Genomic DNA, 21,190 nt, shown 5'->3' on the forward strand with positions numbered 1-21,190 from the left:
ACAGGGGGTGCTAAAAATAGCGCAACAACCATTAACTGATCTGCAAGGGAACGAATCAGGACATACGGTGCCCCTCACTAGGGCAAACAGCAGGTCTGGGAGGTCATAATTCTGCCGGAGGCGTGGCCCGCCTCTGTGACGTCACAATAAGGGCGTGGCCTCCGGCCCGAAGGGGCGGGTGAAGACGTGAGCGCACTTGCCCTGCATTTGCAGGTGAGGCGGCCGGCGGTGCGCCAAGGACTTACCGATTTGGAGAAGCCCACACAGCACACGGCTCTGTCGAACACCCCCAGGCCCAGCACGTGTAACGTGGAGAGGGAAACTGAGTCCCAGATGCGCACATGGGGTGGCAGCGGCTGCAGGAAAGAGAGGGCTTGTTACCTGGCGGGCCCAGCTGCTCGCTCCCCCCAACTCTGGTCCTGTCCTCTTTTCTGCGTGCCCCCTCGCCCCCATTACCTTCCCCTCCTTAGTGGTGCCCGCCACCTGTCCTGTGGCGATGGTGACCATATCCGGGTGGACGGCCAGGCTGAGAGAGAGGAGACAGAGGGACAGGGCTCAGGGGGACGGAAGGGGCTCTAGGCGGCTCACTGACACAGTGCCTGGTTACTCATTCCACAAATTGGTTGATCGAGTTATTTAGTCAATAAACATTTATTTAGTCCTTCAGTGGCGCTAAGTGGACACGCTCTGGGTAGGCTGGCTCGGAAGCTAGACTCGGGCCTGGGCTCTCTAACTCAAAGGCCAGCAGGACTCTGGCCTGTAGCCCGAACAGTGGCTCAGGGAACACACCGATTTTTCAGGGGCCGCCCCCACTCAACTCCCATCCGCCACCGGACTGTCTGGAGTGCCGGTTCAGAGTTTTCAAAAGAAGGAAAAGATCCAGGCATTGAGCGAATTCACCAACATTTGCAATATGGATAACCAACCCACATTTTCCCACTGAATTCAGCCTGGGGACAGCTGGTGGCTTTGGAGATGGAGCAAAGGCTGGGCCCCACCTGACACTCTACCGTGGCAGTGATGATGTGGAATCAGCCCTAGCAGGGGTGGGGGCTGACATTGACCGACAGCTCTGTCCTGTCCCCTCCCTCTCATCCCTCACCATTTGATGTCATCGTTGTGTCCTAGGTAGTGTCGTTGCCTCTGCTCTTCCACGCTGTACAGCACAGCCACCGAAGCCACAAAATACACAATCTCCCCCGTGGGCAGCAGGTAAAGGTTGGCCCGACAGTCTCGGCCGCGGTAGCCATAGCTGGAGACGCCCAGGGGCCGGTTAAGGAGCCTGTTCTGTGTCGCATCGGAATGAGGTTCTCCTGTTTCTACTCTTCCCCCTGTAGTGGCTGGAATGATGGTCACCCTCCCAACAAATGTCCATGTCCTATCCCCCAGCACCCGTGAATGTAACCTTATATGGAAAATGGGTCTTCGCAGATGCAATATGGACCTTAAGATGAGATCATCTTGGAATGGGCCCTAAATCCAGGCACGGGGTGGGGATTGGGGGACAGAGGCCACGTGAAGACAAGATTGGAGTGATATGCCTACAAGACAAGGGGCTCGAAGGATTGCTGGCAGCCACCAAAAATTAGGACACAGGCAAGGAACAAACTCTCCCCTAGAGCCTCTGGAGAGAACGTGGCACTGCTGCCACCCTGATTGTGGACTTCTGACCTCTGGAACTGTCAAAGAAAAACTTTCTGCTGTTTTAAGCCACCAAGTTTGTGGTCATTGTTACAGCAGCTACAGGAAATTAAAACACCCCCTATTTCCCCCAGGGAGGCCAGAGGGATCCTGTTCCAACCCGTTAACATTGAAGTCAGCTCATTTCCTTCCCCTGGCTGCCACCTCACTCAGATCAAAGACAAAGTCCTCACAAAAGCCCAGGGCTGGCTGGTCTGGGCCCCCGGCTGAGCTCCTGAATTATTCACCTCCTTCCTGTTGTCACCTCAGGGCCTTTGCACTTGCTGTTCCCTCCACCTGAATACTCTTCCCCTTCATCTCTCTATGCTCTCTCTGTCTCCTTCAGGTCTCTCTGCCCAACTATCAGGTCCTCGGAGAGGCCTTCCTTGCCCATTCTGTTTAAAACTACAAACCCATCCCCTTCTTCCCTACTGTATTTCTCCAATGCGCTCATCAGCACCCACATTATCTACTGAACGTGTTGTCTGTCTCTGTGACTAGAGTGACCACTCCAGGAGGGCTGGGATCTTTGTCTGTTTTGTTCACTGCTGTAGCCCCTGTGCCCAGATCAGGGCCTGGCACACAATAGACATTAGGAGTTCAATATCTGTTGAAGGAATGGCTGTCCCTTCCCTGTTCAGAACTTTCGAGGCCCCCAGTGCTCCCAGGAGAAAGCCCAGGCCCCTCTCAACTGGCCTGACTGGCTCCTCCCTGGCCTTAGTGGGGCCCTGTGCTCCCCTGCTCTCTGATCTTGGAGTTCCTTAAACTGCCACCACCCCAGGCGTTGGCATTAACCTTTCCCTTTGCCTGGTACACTCCCCCAACACCCTTCTCGGCTCTCGCCTCCTCAGAGCAGCTCTCGGACTCATTTCCTCCACTGGACTTACCCACTTAGTAATTAGCTGACTGATGCGTTAATTATCTGCCCATATTCCCCAAAGAGACTTGCAAGTTCCACGGTGGCTGAGACTGTTCTTTCCATTTCTCTATCTCCTCCTCCAGGAAGCCCTTCCTGATCCCAGGCTGGCTCAGCTGCCCCCATGTGGGTTCCCCCATCCTGGCCTCCCACAAGTTGTCACTGTCACTGAGTCTGATCCCCTGCTCGATTATAAGCCCCAGGAGGGCAGGTGAACGCTGTCGTGGTCACTGCCGGGTCCCTAGCCCTCTGTCTCAGATGTTTGGAAAATATTTGAATGAATGTCAACATGTATACCCTGACCCCATAGAAACTTCTTTGCCCTGTGGTCATCGCAGAGATGAACAATCTGAGGGCCACACTAACTTTTGCAGTCACAGCCTCCTCTCTGCAGGTGACTATCATGCGCTGCCTGGCAGGACGGTTGGGACAGAGCCCTGTGAATATTTCCAGCTGCCTCAAGAAGGTTCTGGGCTCTCAGAAAGCCAAGCCATTTCACCAACCTCCCTGCCTCCTCCAGAGAGGAAGCCGAGGCCCTGAGAGAAGCAGACAGGGACTGGATTCCTGGGGCGTGGACTCCAATCCCAGTGGGCTTTCTGGAAAAAGCTTGAGTCCCAGAGTCACGGTTCTTGTTTCAGATCTGCTCTGACTCCCTAGGACAGGGCTCAGTCCCCTCTTCTGGGCTCAGTTTCCTCATCTGGAAAGTGGGTAAGAATTCCAAACCTGCAGGCCTCAGAGGCCCTCGGAGGCTGCTGGTTGTAAAAATACATTCTCAGCGCTGCAGAAGAGAGGGATCCTATTATTCAACATATTTGTACACGGAAGAACTTAGAACAGTGCCTGTCACATAATAAGTGCTCAATAAAGAGTAGTTATTATTTTATCAACCTCTGTATATGGGGCACATACTACGAGCTCAGCACCTTTACACGTTATTTCAGTCCTATGAATCTGAGATCATGAGATCCATTTTTTTTTGCAGAGAAAGCAACTGAGGCACAGAGTCAAGGTGACTTACTGAAGGTCACACAGCCAGCCAGAAGCTGCCCTGAGGTTTGTACTCATTTCCGTCAGGCTCCAAATCCAAGGCTGCTAACCATTCCCAACTCCTTCTGTTACTCAAATACCCAAACTCACTTGGGCCACATCGTACTTGTACCTGCTGTGACCTCTGTCTGGAATGGTCTCTTTCTGGTTCTTTCTACCCTGGCTCCTGACTGCAGTTCTTAGCAAAAACGTCCCCTCCTCGGAGAAACCTAGTTGCTCCCCTCCCCTGACCTTAGGTTCCAGTATTTCCCGCATTTATTCCTAACTGAAATGATCTTGTTTATTTAATCCCCAGCTCCTGTGTTGTCACCCCTTTAGAAGGTGACCTCTGTGAACACAGCTCCCGTGTAGAGGAGAATCTGCCATGTGGAAGGCACTCGGTAAACATTCGCATTAATGAATAAAAGGTCATTTCAGCTAACCCGCTGAGCCACCGGCTTCCTGACTCCTCAGCTGGAGAGGCCTGGGAAGTCCCGCTTTCCTCGTGGCAAAGTCCCTTCCCTCCTGCTGCAGTCCTGCACCAGAAGGGCTCAGCTCCTCTGGAGGGGGCGGGAGTGCAGAGGGCGAGATTCTGGCAAAAGGATACACCCAGTCCAGCTTGAGCCGGCAGGAAGGCAGCTCTGAGCGTGTGTCCAAGCTGTAGGTGGGTTCCAGCTCGTCTGGGATCAGCATGGGCACAGGGCGGCCCCTCAGGAACATTTTCACGGAGCCCTCCTCTGCCAGGACACCCCCAGAGGTCAGACACAGACACCAGCCCCCAGCCCTATTCCCACTACTCTTCAGGCTTCATTTAATAAATAAATAAACAAACAGGTGGGGAAACTGAGGCCAGAGAGGCCCACTACCAGGTCTCATGACCTCCAGCTCTGGCCTGTCACCCCAGAAAGCCTCCACCAAGCCCTTGCCCCTTCCCCACTCACCTATGCTGAAGATAACTTCTTTGGTTTTGCTGTCAGGAAAGGATACAGAAAAAAAAAAGTCTTAGTAGGCGGGTCAGAAAAGGGGAGAAACCACGCCCCACCCCAGCCCTCCCCGAGGTCTCCGATGAAGCTCCGGGCTGAGTAAGGAGCGGAGCGCTGCCTCTCTGCAGGCCGTGTGCTTTGCTCGGTTGATCTTGCAGAGCCTAAGACACAGGCCCAGAGAGGCAGTGATCGCCAAAGATCACACAGCACGAAGTGGCAGGGACGCGATCCTGGAAGAGGGGAGTCACCAGGGACCCCTCCCTCCTAATCAGCAAGGTGCTCCCCAACGCTCCCCACCCGCAGTCGCCCAGCGCCCCAAACTTGAAGCAGCGGGAGGAGCGGTGAAAGTTTCAGGGAAGGGGCGTGTCTCCACATTCCTTTTCACCGGCCCAAAGGGGTGAGGCTGGCCGGCCTGGGCCCCAGGGGATGGGGGAGGCCTGGGATCCAGGCCCCGAGAGCGCGGGGAGGAGGGGGTCTGCGAAAGGGTCTCACCCAGCTCCAAAGCTACTCATGGCGGCGGCTGGCGGAGCTCCGGGGCCGGGGGTGGAGCCGGGGCCAGCTCTGCAGCTTCCGGCCCTGGGAGGTGCCCGCGCCGGCGCGCCCTGCCCCGCCCTCCGCGCCGACCCCTGGAGCCGGCGGGTCCCACCGAGTCCCACATCCCGGGCCGTGGCGTCCTGATACCAGGCTCTTTTGGGGGTGGGTGGGGGAGAGTGGTTGAAAACACGGACTCACTCGGGAGCGCGGCCGCCTGAGTTCAAACCCCAGTTCTCCCACCTCCCCGCGGGGTAGATGAGTTGCCCAACTTCTGCCTCAGTTTTCTTATTTAAAAAATGGGCGTAATAAGGGTACCCACGCTTCCCGGGTGGTTGCCAGGGAAGAAATTGGCTCATTCATGTGAAGTGCCTGGAGTCATGCCTGACACAAGACACTATTACTGGAGTAGAGCTGAAATCTGTGGCTTTTTTTTTTTTTTAAGACAGGGTCTCACTCTGTCGCCCTGGCTAGGGTGCAGTGGCGTCATCATAGCTCACTGCAGCCTCAAACTGAGTTGAAATGTGTGGCTTTTTTGTTGTTGTTGTTGTTTTTGAGACAGGGTCACTCTGTCGCCCTGGCTAGAGTGCAGCGGCGTCATCAGAACTCACAGCAACCTCAAACTCCTGGGCTCAAGCGATGCTCCTGCCTCAGCCTCCCTAGTAGCTGGGACTATAGGTGGGCACCACCATGCCGGGCCAATTTTTCTATTTTTTGTAGAAACGGGGGTCTTGCTCTTGCTCAGGCTGGTCTCAAACTCCTGACCTCAAGTGATCCTCTCGCTTCAGCCTCCCAGAGTAGTAGGATTACAGGCGTGAGCCACGGTCCCGGCCAGAAATGTGTGGCTTTGACCGTGGTCTGACCTTAGCCTGGCCTCCAAGCCACTGCACCGCGACCCCAGCAGCTCTCCAGCACCGCCCCGCCTCTGGGGGCTTTGCCACGCCTAGCATTCTGATCACACCCACCTCCTCCTAACTCTGTCCCTGAGTTGACTCAGTCAGTCTCTTAGTAATTGATTGCCACCCCCTCCTCTGGGCTCTCCTCCTCCAGCTCCGCGTTCTGACCACGTCCACTTTCACGTGACCCAGTCCCTGAGTTGAGTCTCTTCAAGGCCTCCAAGTTGGCTCCGCCTCTTGAGATTTGACCACGGCCACCAGTGGCCCCGCCCCCTCCAAGCCACACCCATCTCCCCCGCAGGGCCCCCTGACTCCGCCCATCAGCGCTTCTGGAATCCGACACTGTCCCACCTGATCTCAGCCTCCGTGGACCCCCCTCAGCTTCGGGTTCTAATTCCGCCCAGGCTAACACTCTGGCCACACCCCTGCCGCAGATTTCCTGCAAACTCTGAGGCTTCTGTCCTCACTGCATCCCCGAGATTCAATGGGGACTCTCTTTTACCTTAATAGCCGCGCCCATAGCCTGGCTCCTCCCCGACTTCCTCCCTGGCTCACCCTGTAACCACCACCGTGCGCCTTCTGTGTTTTAGTCCCGCTCCTTAAACTCTGGCCACGCCCCTCAATATTGGCTCCGCCCCTCCAGGCCTTGATGCCACCTCAATACTGGTCCCTCCAAGCTTCAGGCACTGTCCCCGCGTTCCGAACTAGCTGACCCTATTCTAGGTTATGACCACGTGGCCTGGGGCATGAGTCCAAGCTCCCCATCCGTTCCCCTGCCTATCTGGGGTCCTGGCCCCACCCTCTGTGACACGACCCCCCGCCTCACCCTTCCTTTTTGGCGCTGCAATTGCTGCTGGAGGATGTGGTGCGGCTGCGGGGGTCCTCGCGGCGCACGGAAGCAAGGCGCTCTGGTGACAAGTAGCGGCGGCCACTGCAAAAAGAGAGCACGGCTGGGGGCAGAGGCTTGGAGGCCAGCAGGAGAAGTGCCGTGGGCGAGCAAGATCCTCCCTGCACCCTCGTTGACGGAGCTCGAGCACGTGAGTCCTTTCTCCATACAAACAGCTTCTGTCTCCCGCAAGGTCCTGGAAGAGGCCGGGGATCACGGCTTCGTGCCTTACCTACGCCCGGAGGTCGCCTCCTTCTTGGGGGAGGATGGGGACGTGGCATAGCCGCCCACACGCCGCGGGGGTCCCGAGCCATTGAGGGGCGTCCTGGTGGGAAGGCCTTTCAAGAGCTGACACACTGGAGAGATGAGGTTAGAGGACAGAAGAGGGTGAGTACGAGGTCCGAGCCCTGGGCCCTCCCCATCTCACCCCTCCAATGTAGCGAGGATACCTGAGGCGGTGGTGCCTAAGCGTGGAGGAGCCCGGCCCTTGGGGGTGCCCCGCGCGCGCAGCGCTGCGCCCTGTTCTTCGCACGCGCGCAGACGACGCAGTGCATCTGCCAGCGCCGCCTTTAGGACCGCCAGCTCGTCTTCCTGCAGCTGCAGCCGCTGCTCCAGCGCCGACACGCGGTCGTCCACCTCCATGCCGCTCGTCCCTGACAAATTGTCATCTGGAAGGTGGGGGAGCGCTGGCTGCAGGGGCCACCCGGGAGCTCCAGCGCCCCGAGGCATCCCCCGGCGGTCCCGGGCCTAAGCGAGGCCAGCCACACCCCCTTCCTTTCCAGCTACCTGGGGCTGGGACGCTTGGAGATGGGCCACCGAAGATGGCTCCGAATGGGGAAGGAAATCCCCACCACTCTCCAGCCCTTCCCCACAGTCCTCTGCCGCAGCGCCCTGGCCGTATGACCTTGGGGAAGTCCCTTCCTCTCACCTTCTAAAATGCTGTGACTCCAGAAGCCTCTCACTCTGGTTTTAAGACTCTATGACTAAGATGCTAAACATCTATGTGAGACAGCAACATTTTAGAGATGACATCAACCTACTCCTAATGACACTAACATTCTAGAATGGACCCCAACATTTCCCGGCGAATATTCTATCATGGATACTAACGTTCCTTCGCTGTTCCTAGACTTTCCAAGCCAAAGGGTCATGCCCAGTTCCTCCTCTTCCCCAGCTCTGCTCACCCCGAGTTCTACCCTAGAGTCGGTTGCAAGGACAGAGCTTCTGCGGCCCCTGGCGGCAGACTTGGGGGTTGCAGGCAGCATATCGCAGACCCAGGAGACCAAGGAAGGGAGATGCGGGCGGGGATGACACCCAAACTCTTCCCCAGCAGGGGTTCCTCTCTTCTGCTCTGCTTCTTTATTTCGCTTCGGCACCCCCACGCCTCATAGTTGGCTCTGTCCCTTCTCTCCAGCTCATGGGTGCAGCCAAAATGACTCCCCCATGGTCCCCCAACCTCGCCCATTTTCCCGAAGTGGGAGGGGCAGAGGACCAAGTGGACCCCCCCTCCTCTCTTCCCCCAAGAACACTCATACCCAGACTCATTGCTGGCCACAACCAAGGAGACCCTGGCTCCCAGCCCGGTGGAAGTAGAGGTGGTAGCGTACACAGGGAGGAGGCATGAAGGTCGCACCTGCCATCCCGCGTCCACAGGCCGCCCAGCCTGCCTGCTGCGCTCTGCAGTGCAGCCGCGGGGCCCTCCCTTCCCTCCCTGACCCTCCCCGCCACCCCGCGGCCCAATCGCCTGCCGAGCTTTGCCCGCCCTGCCCCCCGCCCCCAGCGCCTCCCAGGTCGGGTACTTGGACCTGCAGAGGAAGGTGGGGGCCTCTGAGGTCAGAAGGGAGAACTCTCAGGACTTGGAACTCCCAACGGGGGGAATCTTGGGGTCCTGTTGGCATCACGTTTTGCAACCGAGGAAACTAAGGTGCAGAGACATACCAAAGGTCACAGGGCCAGTAAGTGGGGGCAAGAGGACCCAACCACCTCGTTATGCCGAGCCTCTTCCTACGTACCATTAATAATATTAACCAAAAAAAAAAAAATGGTAGCCGTTACTGTGAGCTTACATGTGCCAGGCACTGCTCACGCAAAACACTTAGCATGCTTCCTGGTTCATGGTATGTGCTCAATAAATCCAGAATAGAATGAACTGTTTTTATGGTACCTAATGCTTTTGACAATTCTAATAGTTGTAGTATTATAATCCATTTTAGGAGGAAAGGAGGAGGAAGGAGACTGAAGCCCAGAGACGTGAAGTTACTTGTGCATGGACACACAGCCTTTCAGTGGAAGAACCTGTATTCAACCCAGGCTTGGGCATCCAATCATCCTGCCTCTTAGAGGGACAGAAGCGGACAAAATGAGCATTCTGGGTCCTCTGCCAAGTCCAGTGGTCCCTGGCACCAGGGTGTGTGCCCAGGGGAGTGAGCCTCCAAACTGAATACTGGTCCCTTCTCAGGGCCCCCCTGAGTGGAATGGAGACACTTTCACCTTGACCCTTCTGTCCCCACCCAGAGAGGCCAGCTGCATTCAGAGGCCTTGGCCTGACCATCCCACCCCCTCAACTCAGCCCTCTGCCCCTCTTACCCCCCCACCGCCATTCCCCTGCCCTCCGCCCTTTTGCCCAAAGACCAGGCCCCACTTCCCACTTCTCCTCCCGTCTCCCCCTCTGCCCCCAGCTTCCTCCGCTGGGCCTGACACCCGCAATGGCCCTATGGGTGTCATATCCACTTGTCTAGGGAGGAGGGATGAGTCCTAATGGGTGGGAGGGGCAGGGCCTGAGGGCCTGTATCACTATATCTGGGGGATATAGCGAAGGCAAAGTCCTCTGGCTGTCCTACCTGATCCCATACCCTGCCCTCAACTCAACACCAAATCCCACCCCCACCCTCCTCTAATCTGTCTGTCCCTCTGCCATGGAAACGGGAGGGTCCCAGAGAATTCAGAGGCAGAGTTCCTGGCCCAGTCGACCCCCAAGTCCTCCCCCCTTCAAATCCCAGGTTCCTTCGGATTCTGCCCCCTTCTGTCTAGTCACCTCGGGGACAGGGGAGGACCAAAGCGGGTGGCTGCTTGATCTGGGCTTTGGGGACCTTGCTCTTGGGTCAGGATCCTGCTGACGGGGAGGAAAGGGAATCTTCAGAAAGGGAGGGGGCTGGGGACTTGGAAGGAGGAGGTTGGGGCAGGAAGAGATGGGTCCAGCCCTGGGCGGGGCCAAGGTCGGAACTGAGGAGGGGTCTCACCGTTGCAGTATTGCAGCAGCGAGGACGTGTCGTAGAGGCCGCAGAAGGCCGGGCCGCGCTCCGCCATCGCCCCACCACAGCCACCACCGGCCCCCCCGGCCCCAGCCCGGGCCCGGTGCCCCCCCCAGGCCCTGCCTCCCGTTGCCATAGCAACGCCCTTCGTTCCAGCATCCCCAGCTCAGCCTGCCTGGCATCAGGCGGCCGGCGCTGGGCCTGGCACTGGGGTCATCCCCCAAGATGCCCAGAAAGGGGGGTTGGGACACCCCCCGCCAAGCCCCCAACACAATCCTCGGGCCAGGATTGGCTGCGCCGGGATCCCCCTAGGTACCGTCTGGTCCCACCCACAAGCGGAGTGTATTCTCTCTAGACCCCCTCCTCTCCTGTTCAGAACCAATGAGAGCCTGTCGCTCAGGCCCCTCCACCAATAGGAATGCAGAGGGATTGGAAGGGGCAGGGCCTTCCCGCTTTTCAGCTTGCAGCGTAGCCCGCAGCTCTGGGAGGAGGATGAGGTAGAGGAAGGCATCCTTTGCCCCTAACACCTTCTCCACCTTATTGGGTTTTCCAAAAGCCGCTCTCCCCTCCCCGCCCCCCGCAAGACCAGGGCCTGGCATTGGAGCCTCAAACCCGCTCAGGTAGTCCTTGTTTATTAGATCAAGACCCACCCCCAGGGCTCTTAGCCCCACCCCCAGAATCTTGCGGGTGCTAAAGTTTTATTCCCGCCCACCAACCATTAGCACCGCCCCCCGAACGTCCGAAGGTTTTTATTATAGCACTTTGCCCAGCGCTCTTGACACGACCTTCTTATAGGATTAGCTCTGCCTTCTTGGAATGTAGACGCCCCGCCCCCGAGTCCCTTAGTCCCTCCCTAACCTTCCCTTCCACCTTCCCGTCTGCGGCCCCAGGCCCTTAGCCCGTCCCCTAGAGCCCTGGTCTCCCACAACCTTATTGCCCAGTCCGGGTTTTGACAAAGGCCCAGTTGTGTGGCCTGGGCCAGCTCGCGTGTCAGACAGAGATGGCTCGGAAGTTACGGGGGAAGAGGGGAGGGTAGAAAGCCTGACAATGGATTTAAAGAATAGTGGACCGCCTTCCCCAAGTCTCCATTGAGGGTCAACCCCCAGATCATGTTTCTTAGGCAAGAGAAGTGAAGTCAAGAGCGGAAAGAGACTTACCTCCCGACACACAGGCAGATACCGGAAGCTTTGGAACCAGACTGACTTGGATTTGAATCCTGACTCCACCACTTTCTGGTTGTGTGACCCTGAGGCTCGGTGTCTGCACCTGGAAAGTGGAGGCTCATATGCGTGCCTACCTCTTTCATTCATTCAGAAATGTTTACTGAGTGCCTACTAAGTGCCAGGCTCTGTTCTAGGTGCTGAAGTTTCAGGAGGGATCGAGTCAGCCTCGGAGTTTACTCCCACTGGTCTTTCAGTTTAATGGAATATGTAAACCACCATACACAAAATAAATAACACTAGCTAGCATTTATTGAGCACTTACTACGTGCCAAACACTCAGTTATCCCAGTTATACTCACCAAAAGCCCTATTTTCATCCCAATTTTTCAGATGAGAAAACAGGCACAGAGCTGGTGAGATCATTCCAGATCTGGTAAGTAGTATGAAGATGATAAAAAAAAAGTATATGGGCCGGGCACGGTGGCTCACGCCTGTAATCCTAGCTCTCTGGGAGGCCGAGGCCGGCGGATTGTTTGAGCTCAAGAGTTCGAAACCAGCCTGAGCAAGAGCAAGACCCCGTCTCTACTAAAAATAGAAAGAAATTAATTAGACAACTAAAAATATATAGAAAAAACTAGCCGGGCATGGTGGCGCATGCCTGTAGTCCCAGCTACTTGGGAGGCTGAGGCAGGAGGATCGCTTGAGCCCAGGAGTTTGAGGTTGTTGTGAGCTAAGATGATGCCACGGCACTCTAGCCTGGGCAAAAGAGTGAGACTCTGTCTCAAAAAAAATATATATATATATATGATCAGGAAGGATGGGAGTGTAGGCTAATTTAGAGACAGTAGAGCCAGGGAAACTGTCTCTGAGGAAGTGACATTTGAGCTGAGATGTGAATGACAAGAAGGAAGCAATTATGCCTAGAGTTGGGGTGGGAGGAAGCTTCCCAGATGGAGGAAACAGCTGGTACAAAGGTCCTGAGGCAGGTTTGAGTTTGGTATATTCTTGGGGCAATAAGAAGAGTGGTGAGGATGGAGCCATGGAGGGAGAAGGGAGTGGAAGGATATAAGGTCAGGGAGATGATGAACCTTCCAGATCTTGAAGGCTGTGGGAAGACTTTTGCAGTTTGTCACTGTATCATCCCTGAGCCCCAGTGAGGCCACATACGTAAACCACACATTAGTACAGTGCCTGGCACACACTAAATGACAGCAAGCCGTATGAATTTCCCGGTGAACACTTACTATGTGGGGCATCAAAATCAATGGTGGCTTCAAAGTGATGACCAAAATAGCCATGGGCCATTATCATGCTAGGATCACAGTTGATTGTGTTGCTGACAGAAGCAAAGCAGGAACTGGGGTGTTCTGCCTCCCAAACTCCCGCTTCTCCCACCCCACAATCCCCACGAGCTCAGATTCTAGGAGAGGGGATGTCAGACTCTCTCATTCACGCTTCTGGAGCGGGCCGCAAAGTGTTAAGGGCTGTGACGGGGGTGTCCCCAGAGGACTATGGGAGCACAGGGGAGTTCAGATGCTGGGACTTCATATGGTGGGGGAGGGGAGTAGGGTCAGGGCGTGGCTGAAAGAACAACAGGGGAGGAATTCAGCCCGACGGGTAATGGGAGGGGGATGGCACACAAAGAGTCACACCCAGCCCTTGCCTTGGAGAGGCTCCCAGGCTCAGTATGGGGACCAGACACTGTCAGGAGCCATGCGGGCCAGGGTCACTTGGCCAATGGCTTGGCTTTTCCTCTTCTGCAAAATGGGAGTCATCCACTTCCCAGGGGAGAAGAGCAGGTTCAATGAGCTCGTGCTTGCCAAGTGTTGGCTTCTGGGTGCAGTTAATGCTGCTAGTTTGATTACGAGTGAGCGCTTTCGCGGGGAGATGTCAGGGGCCTGAAAGACAGGAGTGGGGAGGGGGCGGCTCCGCTGGAGGAAAGGGGTGGGGCAGACAGGGCTCACCGGCTGTCTTTGTCTCTTCTCTCTGCCTCCACGTTTCTTTCTCCCTTCATCTTTCTGTCTCATCCCTGTCTCTGTCTGTCTGGAAAATGGATTTCAAAGTTGGACATCCTGGGTCCTTGCTTCATCGCTTTGAGTGATGTCACCTTGGGCAAGTTACTACCCCTCTCTGAGCCTCAGTTTCCTCATCTGGAAAATGGGGATAATACCTCTGCTACAGGTCTGTTATGAGGAGTGAGTGAGATAAATACATGTAAAATGCCCAGTATCTGGTACCCACTATTATTAATGTTTTTTTGTTTTTGTTTTTGTTTTTTTTGAGACAGAGTCTCACTGTGTTGCCCGGGCTAGAGTGCCGTGGCATTATCCTAGCTCACAGTAACCTCAGACTCTTGGACTCAAGCGATCCTCCTGCCTCAGCCTCCCGAGTAGCTGGGCTACAGGCACGAGCCACCGTGCCTGGCTAATTTTTCTATTTAGTAGAGATGGGGTCTCGCTCTTGCTCAGGCTGGTCTCGAACTCCTGAGCTCAAACGATCCGCCCGCCTCGGCCTCCCAGAGAGCTAGGATTACACGCGTGAGCCACCGCGCCCGGCCCCATTATTATTAATGTTATTACTGATATTTACCTCTGACTCTGGTTTTCTCTCCACCTCGCTTCCCCACCCCCACCCCCACTGTCTTTCTGACTTTCTTTCTTTGTTTCTCTTCCTACCTCTCCTTCTGTCAGTCTGTCTCCTATGCGTCTATGCTTGAGCTGGGAGCTTCATGAAGCCAGAGCGAGAGCCGTCTGTGCCAGTCACCAGCGTTTCCCCCATTGCCAAGGTCATCGCCTGCTACATGACAGTAAAATGAATTGAGCCCTGATCTCTGCTGAACCAGTGTTGGGCATTGCTGGGGACACAGCTGTGACTGTGACAGCCCCAGCCCTGCCCGCACAGGGCTTGTAGTCCAAGAGGGGAAAAAAACTAGGATCTGTTTGTTGAGTGAATGAATAAGCTAACTTTGGGATGGGCTTGACAAAAATTGTGAGGAGGGGCGGTCAGGCAGAGCAAACTGCTAGAACAGAGGCAAGGGATGCTGGGAAGACTTGAAGCGGTAGGAAGTCATGGAGGCAAGGCTGGGGAACTCAGGGAGGACCTTCAAAGCCACGGAGGGGAGCCTGAGCTTTCTCCCGAGGGCACTGGGTGGCCTTGGCAGCTTCTGAGCAGCGGAGGGACAGGATCAGGTGTGTGCGCTAGCATGAACCATCTGGCTGCCTGGCTGCGCTATTGGGGGTTGAGGTTGGGGACAGGACCAAGTTCTAGCAGCCTGGAGGAAAATGCCTAGGCCAGCCCGCTCTCCTGTGCTTGGAAAGGGCTTCAGGGCTCGCCTTCCACCACCAGGGGGCAGCCAGGGACTCCTACGGCTTCCAGTCTCTCTGTGGATCATCCCAGGATGGGATGTTTGCTCCAGGATTTGGAGGTGGGGGGAACTGGAGCTGTCCTTGGGGCCCCAGCTGAGAGCCCCTCTGCTCTCTCGCCCCTCATCCTGGCCTGTGGGCCCCTGGAGCCCCCACCCCAACCCGGCATGAGACTATGTCAACACAGCCCTGCTTCTGGCCAGGACAATATTTGCCCTCAGGATCTGGGGAGGTCACTATGGAGACAGCAACCCCACCCCCACCCCCCACCGCCCGGAAGAGGCCTAGGGGAGCCGCGTGTCTCTGCCTCATCTCTGTCTGATTGCGTCTTTGAGAGAGTCTACCCCTGTCCTTATCTCTCTGGCCTCCAAGTTCCTCTCTGTCTCTGTCTCTGTCTCTCTTTGTCTTTCTGCAGCTGTGAATCTCAGGGGGCCTCCCATTCTTGGCCTCAATCCCCACAGGGCGTCCCCTCTCCCCATCTCTCTCTGCCTCATTTCTCCCGCGCCATCTGCCGACACCCCAGGCCTCCGCCTGCTCCCCGCAGGCGCTGCTTGGCCAGGCAGCCCCATGGGGGGAGACACAGGCCTTCTAGCATCCTCCCCACCATGGTGCCCTGGGCAGGAGCACTGCCTGGTCATTGCTATCGTGAGGACTGGGGGACAAGCTCCAGGAGACCGGGAATCAGGGGCTATGCATAAAGGGAAGCAGACAGACTGACATCCAGAAACAAGACAGACAGACTCCCAGAAGGAAGACAGTAAAAGAGAAAGGAGAGAAAGGAGAAAGTTTAAAGACAGACAAAAAGAGACTGACCCAAGATAAGAGACCAACAGAAATGAGCACAGAGGCAGAATGGAACAGGGAGAGGAAAGACCGCCCCACAGGCAGGGGGAAAGACAGACACATTGGGTGTGGCTTCGAGAAAAGGAGAAAGGAGAGATTTGATCAAAGAGAGAGAGAAGGCGGGACAGAGACAGACAGACAGACAGCAGAGAGGGAAAGGCAGGGGGAGAGGAAGGGCGTGAGAGGGAGGGAGAGACTTGCAGAGGCAGAAGAGGGGTGAGGGCAGCGAGCATGCTAAATTTAGAGACAGGAACAGAGAAGGGAAATGCAGATCCAAGCCCCAGAGTATTGAAAGGCTGGGAATGAGGCTCCTCTCTTTCTGGGTCCCCTGGGGTAGGGGCATGGCATTTGGCTGCCAGGGAGGGGCTGGGTAGCCAGAAGGAGGAGGAGGAGGAGGAGGAGGAGGAGGTGGAGAAGGAGGAGGTGGAGGAGGAGGAGGGTGCAGGATGCTGCTCTGCCTGAAGTTTCCAGAAGCCCTGAGCGTGGCAGCTAGAGAGGGCCTATGTGGCCACCCCCATGGCCCAGCTGCCCCCATCCATCCTAGACCCAGGGAGACTGCAGAGGACCCAGGAGGGCTGGGGCACAGCAGGAGGCCAGGCAGGGACCCCAGGCATCTACCTGCCCCTGCCTCCCCCCTCCAGTCCTCCAGGGCCACCCTCTGTGTCCCCCTAGAGGGGGTGTGAGGGAGGGGTGGGGGGATTCATCACTCTCCTCTCCCTCCCTTCACCGCCCCCCATTGCCATCTTTCAATCTGTCCCTGTCATCTCTCAGTTTGTATCTATTATCTCTCCCCTCCCCTCCCCCTTCCCCTTTATCTGTATATCTCTTTGTCTGTCTGTGTATTTCTCTCTATTTCTTTCTCTCTGTCTCTCTTGGTCTGTTTCTCTCTTCTCCTCTGTCTCTCTCTTCTCTCTCTCCCTCCCTGTCTTTCTCTGTTGGCCTCTCTCCTTCTTGGTCCTTGGTTTCTTTTCCGGTCTCCCACCACCTCACTCCTCTCCCCTGCTTCTCCCGCCCCAGCTCGCCAGCCTCTCTCCTCCCCACTCCTCCCTCTCCCTCCCTTCCTCAGGGGAATGACCCCCAGGCCCTCTGGGGGCCAAGGACAGACTCCTTCCCAACCCCAGCCTCTGCCAGAGGTGCCCGGCAACCTCAGACCTCTTCCCCACCCCATTCCTTGAACCGAGCCTTTCCCAGGACCCAGAGGGCGCCAGGAATGTGGGGCAGAGAGCAGGGAGGCCAGCCAGAGGCCGGGAAGCTGGGACCCCTGCTCCCCCGCTGGTTCCCTTCCAGCCTCTGCTGGGGACCTCATGCCACCACTTACTCCCTGCCTCTCCTGGGGCCTCGATTTCTCCTCTGCAAAATGGGCAGACTCGCCTCTGTCCCACTTATCTTTCAGTCCCAGGGGAGCGTGTGCTCATGAATGTTAATAGTATGATTAATGTGCGTGAATCAATGGTTTGTGTTAAGGGAGACGAGGGTGCTGGGAACTGGGACCGGGTGCTAAGCCTTCCCGGTCACGTACAGACGTTCCCATATTTAGGGCAGAGGAAGAGCCTGGAAGCGGAGATCATAAGAGTGTGTGTGCCTGACCATGAGACCACTCGAGGCTTCGGTGCAGTGTGCGACTGTGGGACGATGGTGTGCGCGCCTGTGTGACTGTGTGTGACCGTAGGAGATGGGATTGTGTGTGCGACATGTGTACCAGTGTGTGCAACTTGTGAGTGTGGACGGGACTGTGGGGAGAGTTGTCTGTATGACCAGTCACTGGGTGACTGTGCGAGTGAGGGTGACAGAATGTGACTCAGGGACAGTTGGGGGATGTGTGTTGTTGGAACGTGACTGTGGACTCTGGGTGAATACGCGAAGTGTGTGAGTGTGTAAGAGTGTTACTGGGTGTGGTGGCGTAACATTGTGTGCGACTTTCAGCTTGTGTCATGGAAGGATTGTGTGACTGCAGGAACAACCACGTCACCGTGTACACGTTTTTCATTGACAATCATTCCTTAAGCCTGTGATCTCGACAATGCCAGCGACCCAGTGGTGGCCGAGATGCCCTGGCTCTGTCCTCCCCAGGGCACACAGGCCAGCGGGGGAGACAGTGTTTGTGACGTGACCTAGTGATTGTGTGTGTGACTGATAGTGTTACAGGGACTGTGGGAAGCTGCGATCGTGTTACTGTGTGTGTAGGAGCCCACGACCCTGGGGATGTGGCTGTGTGCCACTGTGGATGACTGTCAACCTGTGGGTTAGAGACCGTGGCTGTCCGGGTGTGACCGTGGGATTGTGCGACTGTGACTGAACGTGTCACTCTGTGAGTAGCAGTGTGTGAGATCCCGTGACTGCGCCTGTCTGTGGCTCAGCGTGTGGGAGTGTGTGTGGCACTGCGAGGATGACTGAGTGGCTGAGGCTCTGCGTGTGAGTGGCTAGGTGGGACAGAGCCGTCTGTGACCAGGGGGCTGCGGGTGGGACAGTGTGAGAGATCGTGCACACTCGGTGGGGCGTCCGTGACTGCTCTCCCACCCGAGTGACTGACTGTGATGGTCACACGACTGCCCCCTTGCTCTGCTCTGGCTCTGCCCCCTGCTCCCCCCGGCTGTTCCCGGCCCCTCCCTGGCCCCGCCCCCTCCCACCACCCAGGCTGCGAGCGCCTGTCACCTCTCCCAGAGCCCAGGCGAGGCAGCGGAGGCAGGGGCAGCAGGAGCGAGTGATCACGAGCAGGACTGGGGACAGGTGAGGGCTCATGTCCACAGTCTCGTCTCTCTGTCTGTCTCTTGGTGTCTCTGTCCCCATGTCTCAATCTCTGTTTAGAGATCTCTGCTAGGTCACTTGTATCTCTCTCTCCCCCATCTCTGTGTTGCCATCTCCTCTTCGTCTCCCAGCCCGCATTTTTGTCTCTGTCTTTCTCTGCCCTTTGCTGTCTGGTCTCTTGCTGTGTGTCTCGTTCTGTCGCTCAGTCTCTGTACATCTGTGTCGTGTGTCTCTGACTCCGTGTCTGTCCTTCTGGGGCTGGATCTGACCCTCCCTGCTCCCGCTTCCCTCTTTCTCTACATGATGCGGAGGCGACGGGCGTGGGGTGGGGTAGGGGTTTCGATGAATTTCCGGGCATCTGGGGCCTCTCTAGTCCCCACATATTCGAATGCTGGGAGAGGGTTGTCCCACTGACTCTGGGCTTTATCTACAGCGGGGAAAGTTTTATAAGGTCCGGATCCTACTTGCACTTTGAAAGCCCTTGGGGCTCGGAGAGTGGGAACTCAGATGTGCGTTTCAAGCTCCCCTCCCGGCTAGGCTGATGGTTTCTGCTCCCTCCTCTCAAAGGCGGTTACCAGGTTCCCCGGACACTCTAGGTCTAGACTCCTGGTGACACTGACGCCTCCGCCCTGCGAAGCTCTGGGGCAACCGCCCGCTCAGCAAACACTCCCCCCCGCCACCGCTGCTGCCCCAGCAACAACTGTGGGGGCGGAGCACGCAGCGGATCTCGGCCCCACCCACCCCGGAGGCCCCGCCCACTCCTCACACCTCCCCTCTGCCCCTCGCCCCAAATCATCACTCGTGGGGGCATTGGGAGCGTTGGGTCGGAGTCGCAGGGCGGAGGACAGAGGTGCTGATGCTGACTCTGCCCTGGGACCCCCCCAGGCCCTGCCGCCCCTGCGGGACCAGAGCCTTCGCAGCCCCCACGATGCCGAGCTCTCCGGCCCTGCGGCTGCTGCCGCCGCCGCTCCTGTCGCTGCTGCTGCCGCTGCTGCTCCGGAGGGCGGAGGTGAGGATTCCGGGGGCCGCAGGAGTGCAAGGCTTGGAGGGAGGTCTGGGGACGGTTTTAAGTCTCCCCACACCGCAAAGAGAGTTTTAAGACTGCGCCGCGTGCCCAGATTCAAGTTTCAATGAATATCCCAGTCCTTCTGTCCCGCACGAATCCTCCTGGCTTCCAGCCACACCCTCCCCAATGTTCCTGAGCGTTTTCAGTCCCTCACAGCAACTCCCTTGGTGGCTTCTAGGCACCCCCCAAGACTTCGAAGAGGTTTGCAAGACTCCCGAGCAAAAAGGGGCAGATCCTCGAAGTCTCTCTGGGGTGTTTCTGGCCCACACGAACCGAGCCGCCTGGGGGCGGGGGTCGGTCTGGGGGTGCTCCCTTCTGTCTTATCGCAGGCAGGCTCTGAGGGGCGCACGGCCGGGGAGCTGTACCAGCGCTGGGAGCGGTACCGCAGGGAGTGCCGGGAGACCTTAGAGGCCGCGGAGCCGCCCTCAGGTGTGACCAGGCGGGCGGGGGATGACGGGGAGGGGCTGCGGCTGAGAGGGGCGGTCGGGGGCGGGGCCTGTGACTGGGGGCGGGGCCTGAGTGAGGAGGGATCTGTGGTTGATGTGCCCTGGATCGGAGAGACCCCTGGGGGTTGGAGGGGTTGGCCTCCGTGGGAAGGGCCTAGACCTGAGCGGGGTAGGAACTGGGACAGGACCACGATTAGTGGAACTGAGAAGAAGCTGGAAATGGGAGAAGACTGGGCGGGGCCTGAGTGGAGAGGACCATGAAGGGGCGGGGCTTGGGGTGGAGTCTGGAAAGAGCCTCTCTGGACGGGAAGAATCAGGGGCTCGGACCTGCCGGTGGGAGGAGCCCAGAGTGGGGCTGGAGCGGATGGGCGGGGACCTTGAGGGCTGGTGGGAGGAGCTCGTGGCAGAGCCAGGGCGGGCCCCGCCCCTGGTGGGCGGGGCTAGAGGAGGACTAGCGTGTCAGAGGTGGAGAGGCGCTGGGCCCGCGACTCAGTAGGTCCACCCGGCGTCTGGTCCCATGCACACCCGCAGGCCTCGCCTGTAACGGGTCCTTCGATATGTACGTCTGCTGGGACTCTGCTGCACCCAACGCCACTGCCCGTGCGTCCTGCCCCTGGTACCTGCCCTGGCACCGCCACGGTGAGGTGCTCCCTGGACCCCAAGTCCTCCCGAGACACAAAACAGTTCCTAACTTTTGTCCCCAGACACTCCCCCCGCAGCTCACCTACACCCCTCTCCTGCTCCTCTTTGTCCCCTGCTCCGTTCTATCAGGCTGAGTTTCTCCGTCCTGTCCAACCTTGGCTTTCTCAAATAATGCTGCTTCTCTGTCCCCGTTTCTCTCTGTGGGACCACGGCGTTCTTATTTTCGCTCCTTTTCCTGAGTCTGTCTGTCTCTGGATGTCTGGGTCTTCCTGGCCTAACTAGTTACGTAGTCTTGGACAGTTTAACTGCTTTGTGCTTCAATTTTCCCGTCTGTAGGACAGTATGAATGTTAAATTATTTAATATATGTAAACTTTATAAGGGTTTATCATTACCATCATAATCATCACCTTGGCTCTCTCTGCCTTTGTCTCGCAGTTTGTCTTTCTGTCTTCCTCTGTCTCTCTGTGCCTCTGATCCCCTCCCTCCCCTGTTTCCCCACAGTGGCTGCAGGCTTCGTCCTCCGCCAGTGTGGCAGTGATGGCCAGTGGGGACCTTGGAGAGACCATACCCAGTGTGAGAACCCAGAGAAGAATGGGTCCTTTCAGGTAAGAAGGGGTGAGGGATTCAGGTTAGGATGTCCAGGGAGAGGAGAAAAGGCAGCAACCTCAGGCCGAGCCTGCTCAGGACTGTGGGTTGCAAGTGATAGAAACCCCACTCAGCCTTGCTTACAGGAGAAAGAAAGAGAAATGCAT

The 21,190-nt window shown here is 57.1% G+C and overlaps 2 protein-coding genes across 4 annotated transcripts in view; one reads left to right on the forward strand and one right to left on the reverse strand.

Moving 5' to 3' along the window:
- EML2 (echinoderm microtubule associated protein like 2) overlaps positions 1-5,162 on the reverse strand; it is a 19,814-nt gene extending 14,652 nt beyond the window's left edge. The window contains exons 1-6 of the mRNA XM_012653458.1: positions 5,098-5,162; positions 4,564-4,592; positions 4,230-4,359; positions 1,103-1,252; positions 457-526; positions 246-356 (exon numbers count right to left, since the gene is read on the reverse strand). Of these exons, the coding sequence (XP_012508912.1) occupies positions 246-356; positions 457-526; positions 1,103-1,252; positions 4,230-4,359; positions 4,564-4,592; positions 5,098-5,117 (510 nt within the window). The 5' untranslated portion in view covers positions 5,118-5,162. The remainder of the gene's footprint in view (positions 1-245; positions 357-456; positions 527-1,102; positions 1,253-4,229; positions 4,360-4,563; positions 4,593-5,097) is intronic.
- Positions 5,163-18,215: 13,053 nt separating this feature from the next.
- GIPR (gastric inhibitory polypeptide receptor) overlaps positions 18,216-21,190 on the forward strand; it is a 9,033-nt gene continuing 6,058 nt past the window's right edge. Inside the window, exons 1-5 of one of the 3 annotated variants that reach the window (XM_012653325.1) lie at positions 18,216-18,264; positions 19,168-19,291; positions 19,678-19,777; positions 20,326-20,433; positions 20,940-21,043. In XM_012653325.1, the coding sequence (XP_012508779.1) occupies positions 19,211-19,291; positions 19,678-19,777; positions 20,326-20,433; positions 20,940-21,043 (393 nt within the window). In that variant the 5' untranslated portion in view covers positions 18,216-18,264; positions 19,168-19,210. Of the gene's footprint in view, positions 18,265-19,167; positions 19,292-19,677; positions 19,778-20,325; positions 20,434-20,939; positions 21,044-21,190 lie in introns of those variants that run through there. The other 2 variants (XM_012653326.1, XM_012653324.1) reach the window with 2 other exon arrangements.

This window comes from Propithecus coquereli, unplaced genomic scaffold (assembly GCF_000956105.1).
Source record: "Propithecus coquereli isolate 6110/MARCELLA unplaced genomic scaffold, Pcoq_1.0 Scaffold42, whole genome shotgun sequence".
Lineage (NCBI taxonomy): Eukaryota > Metazoa > Chordata > Mammalia > Primates > Indriidae > Propithecus > Propithecus coquereli.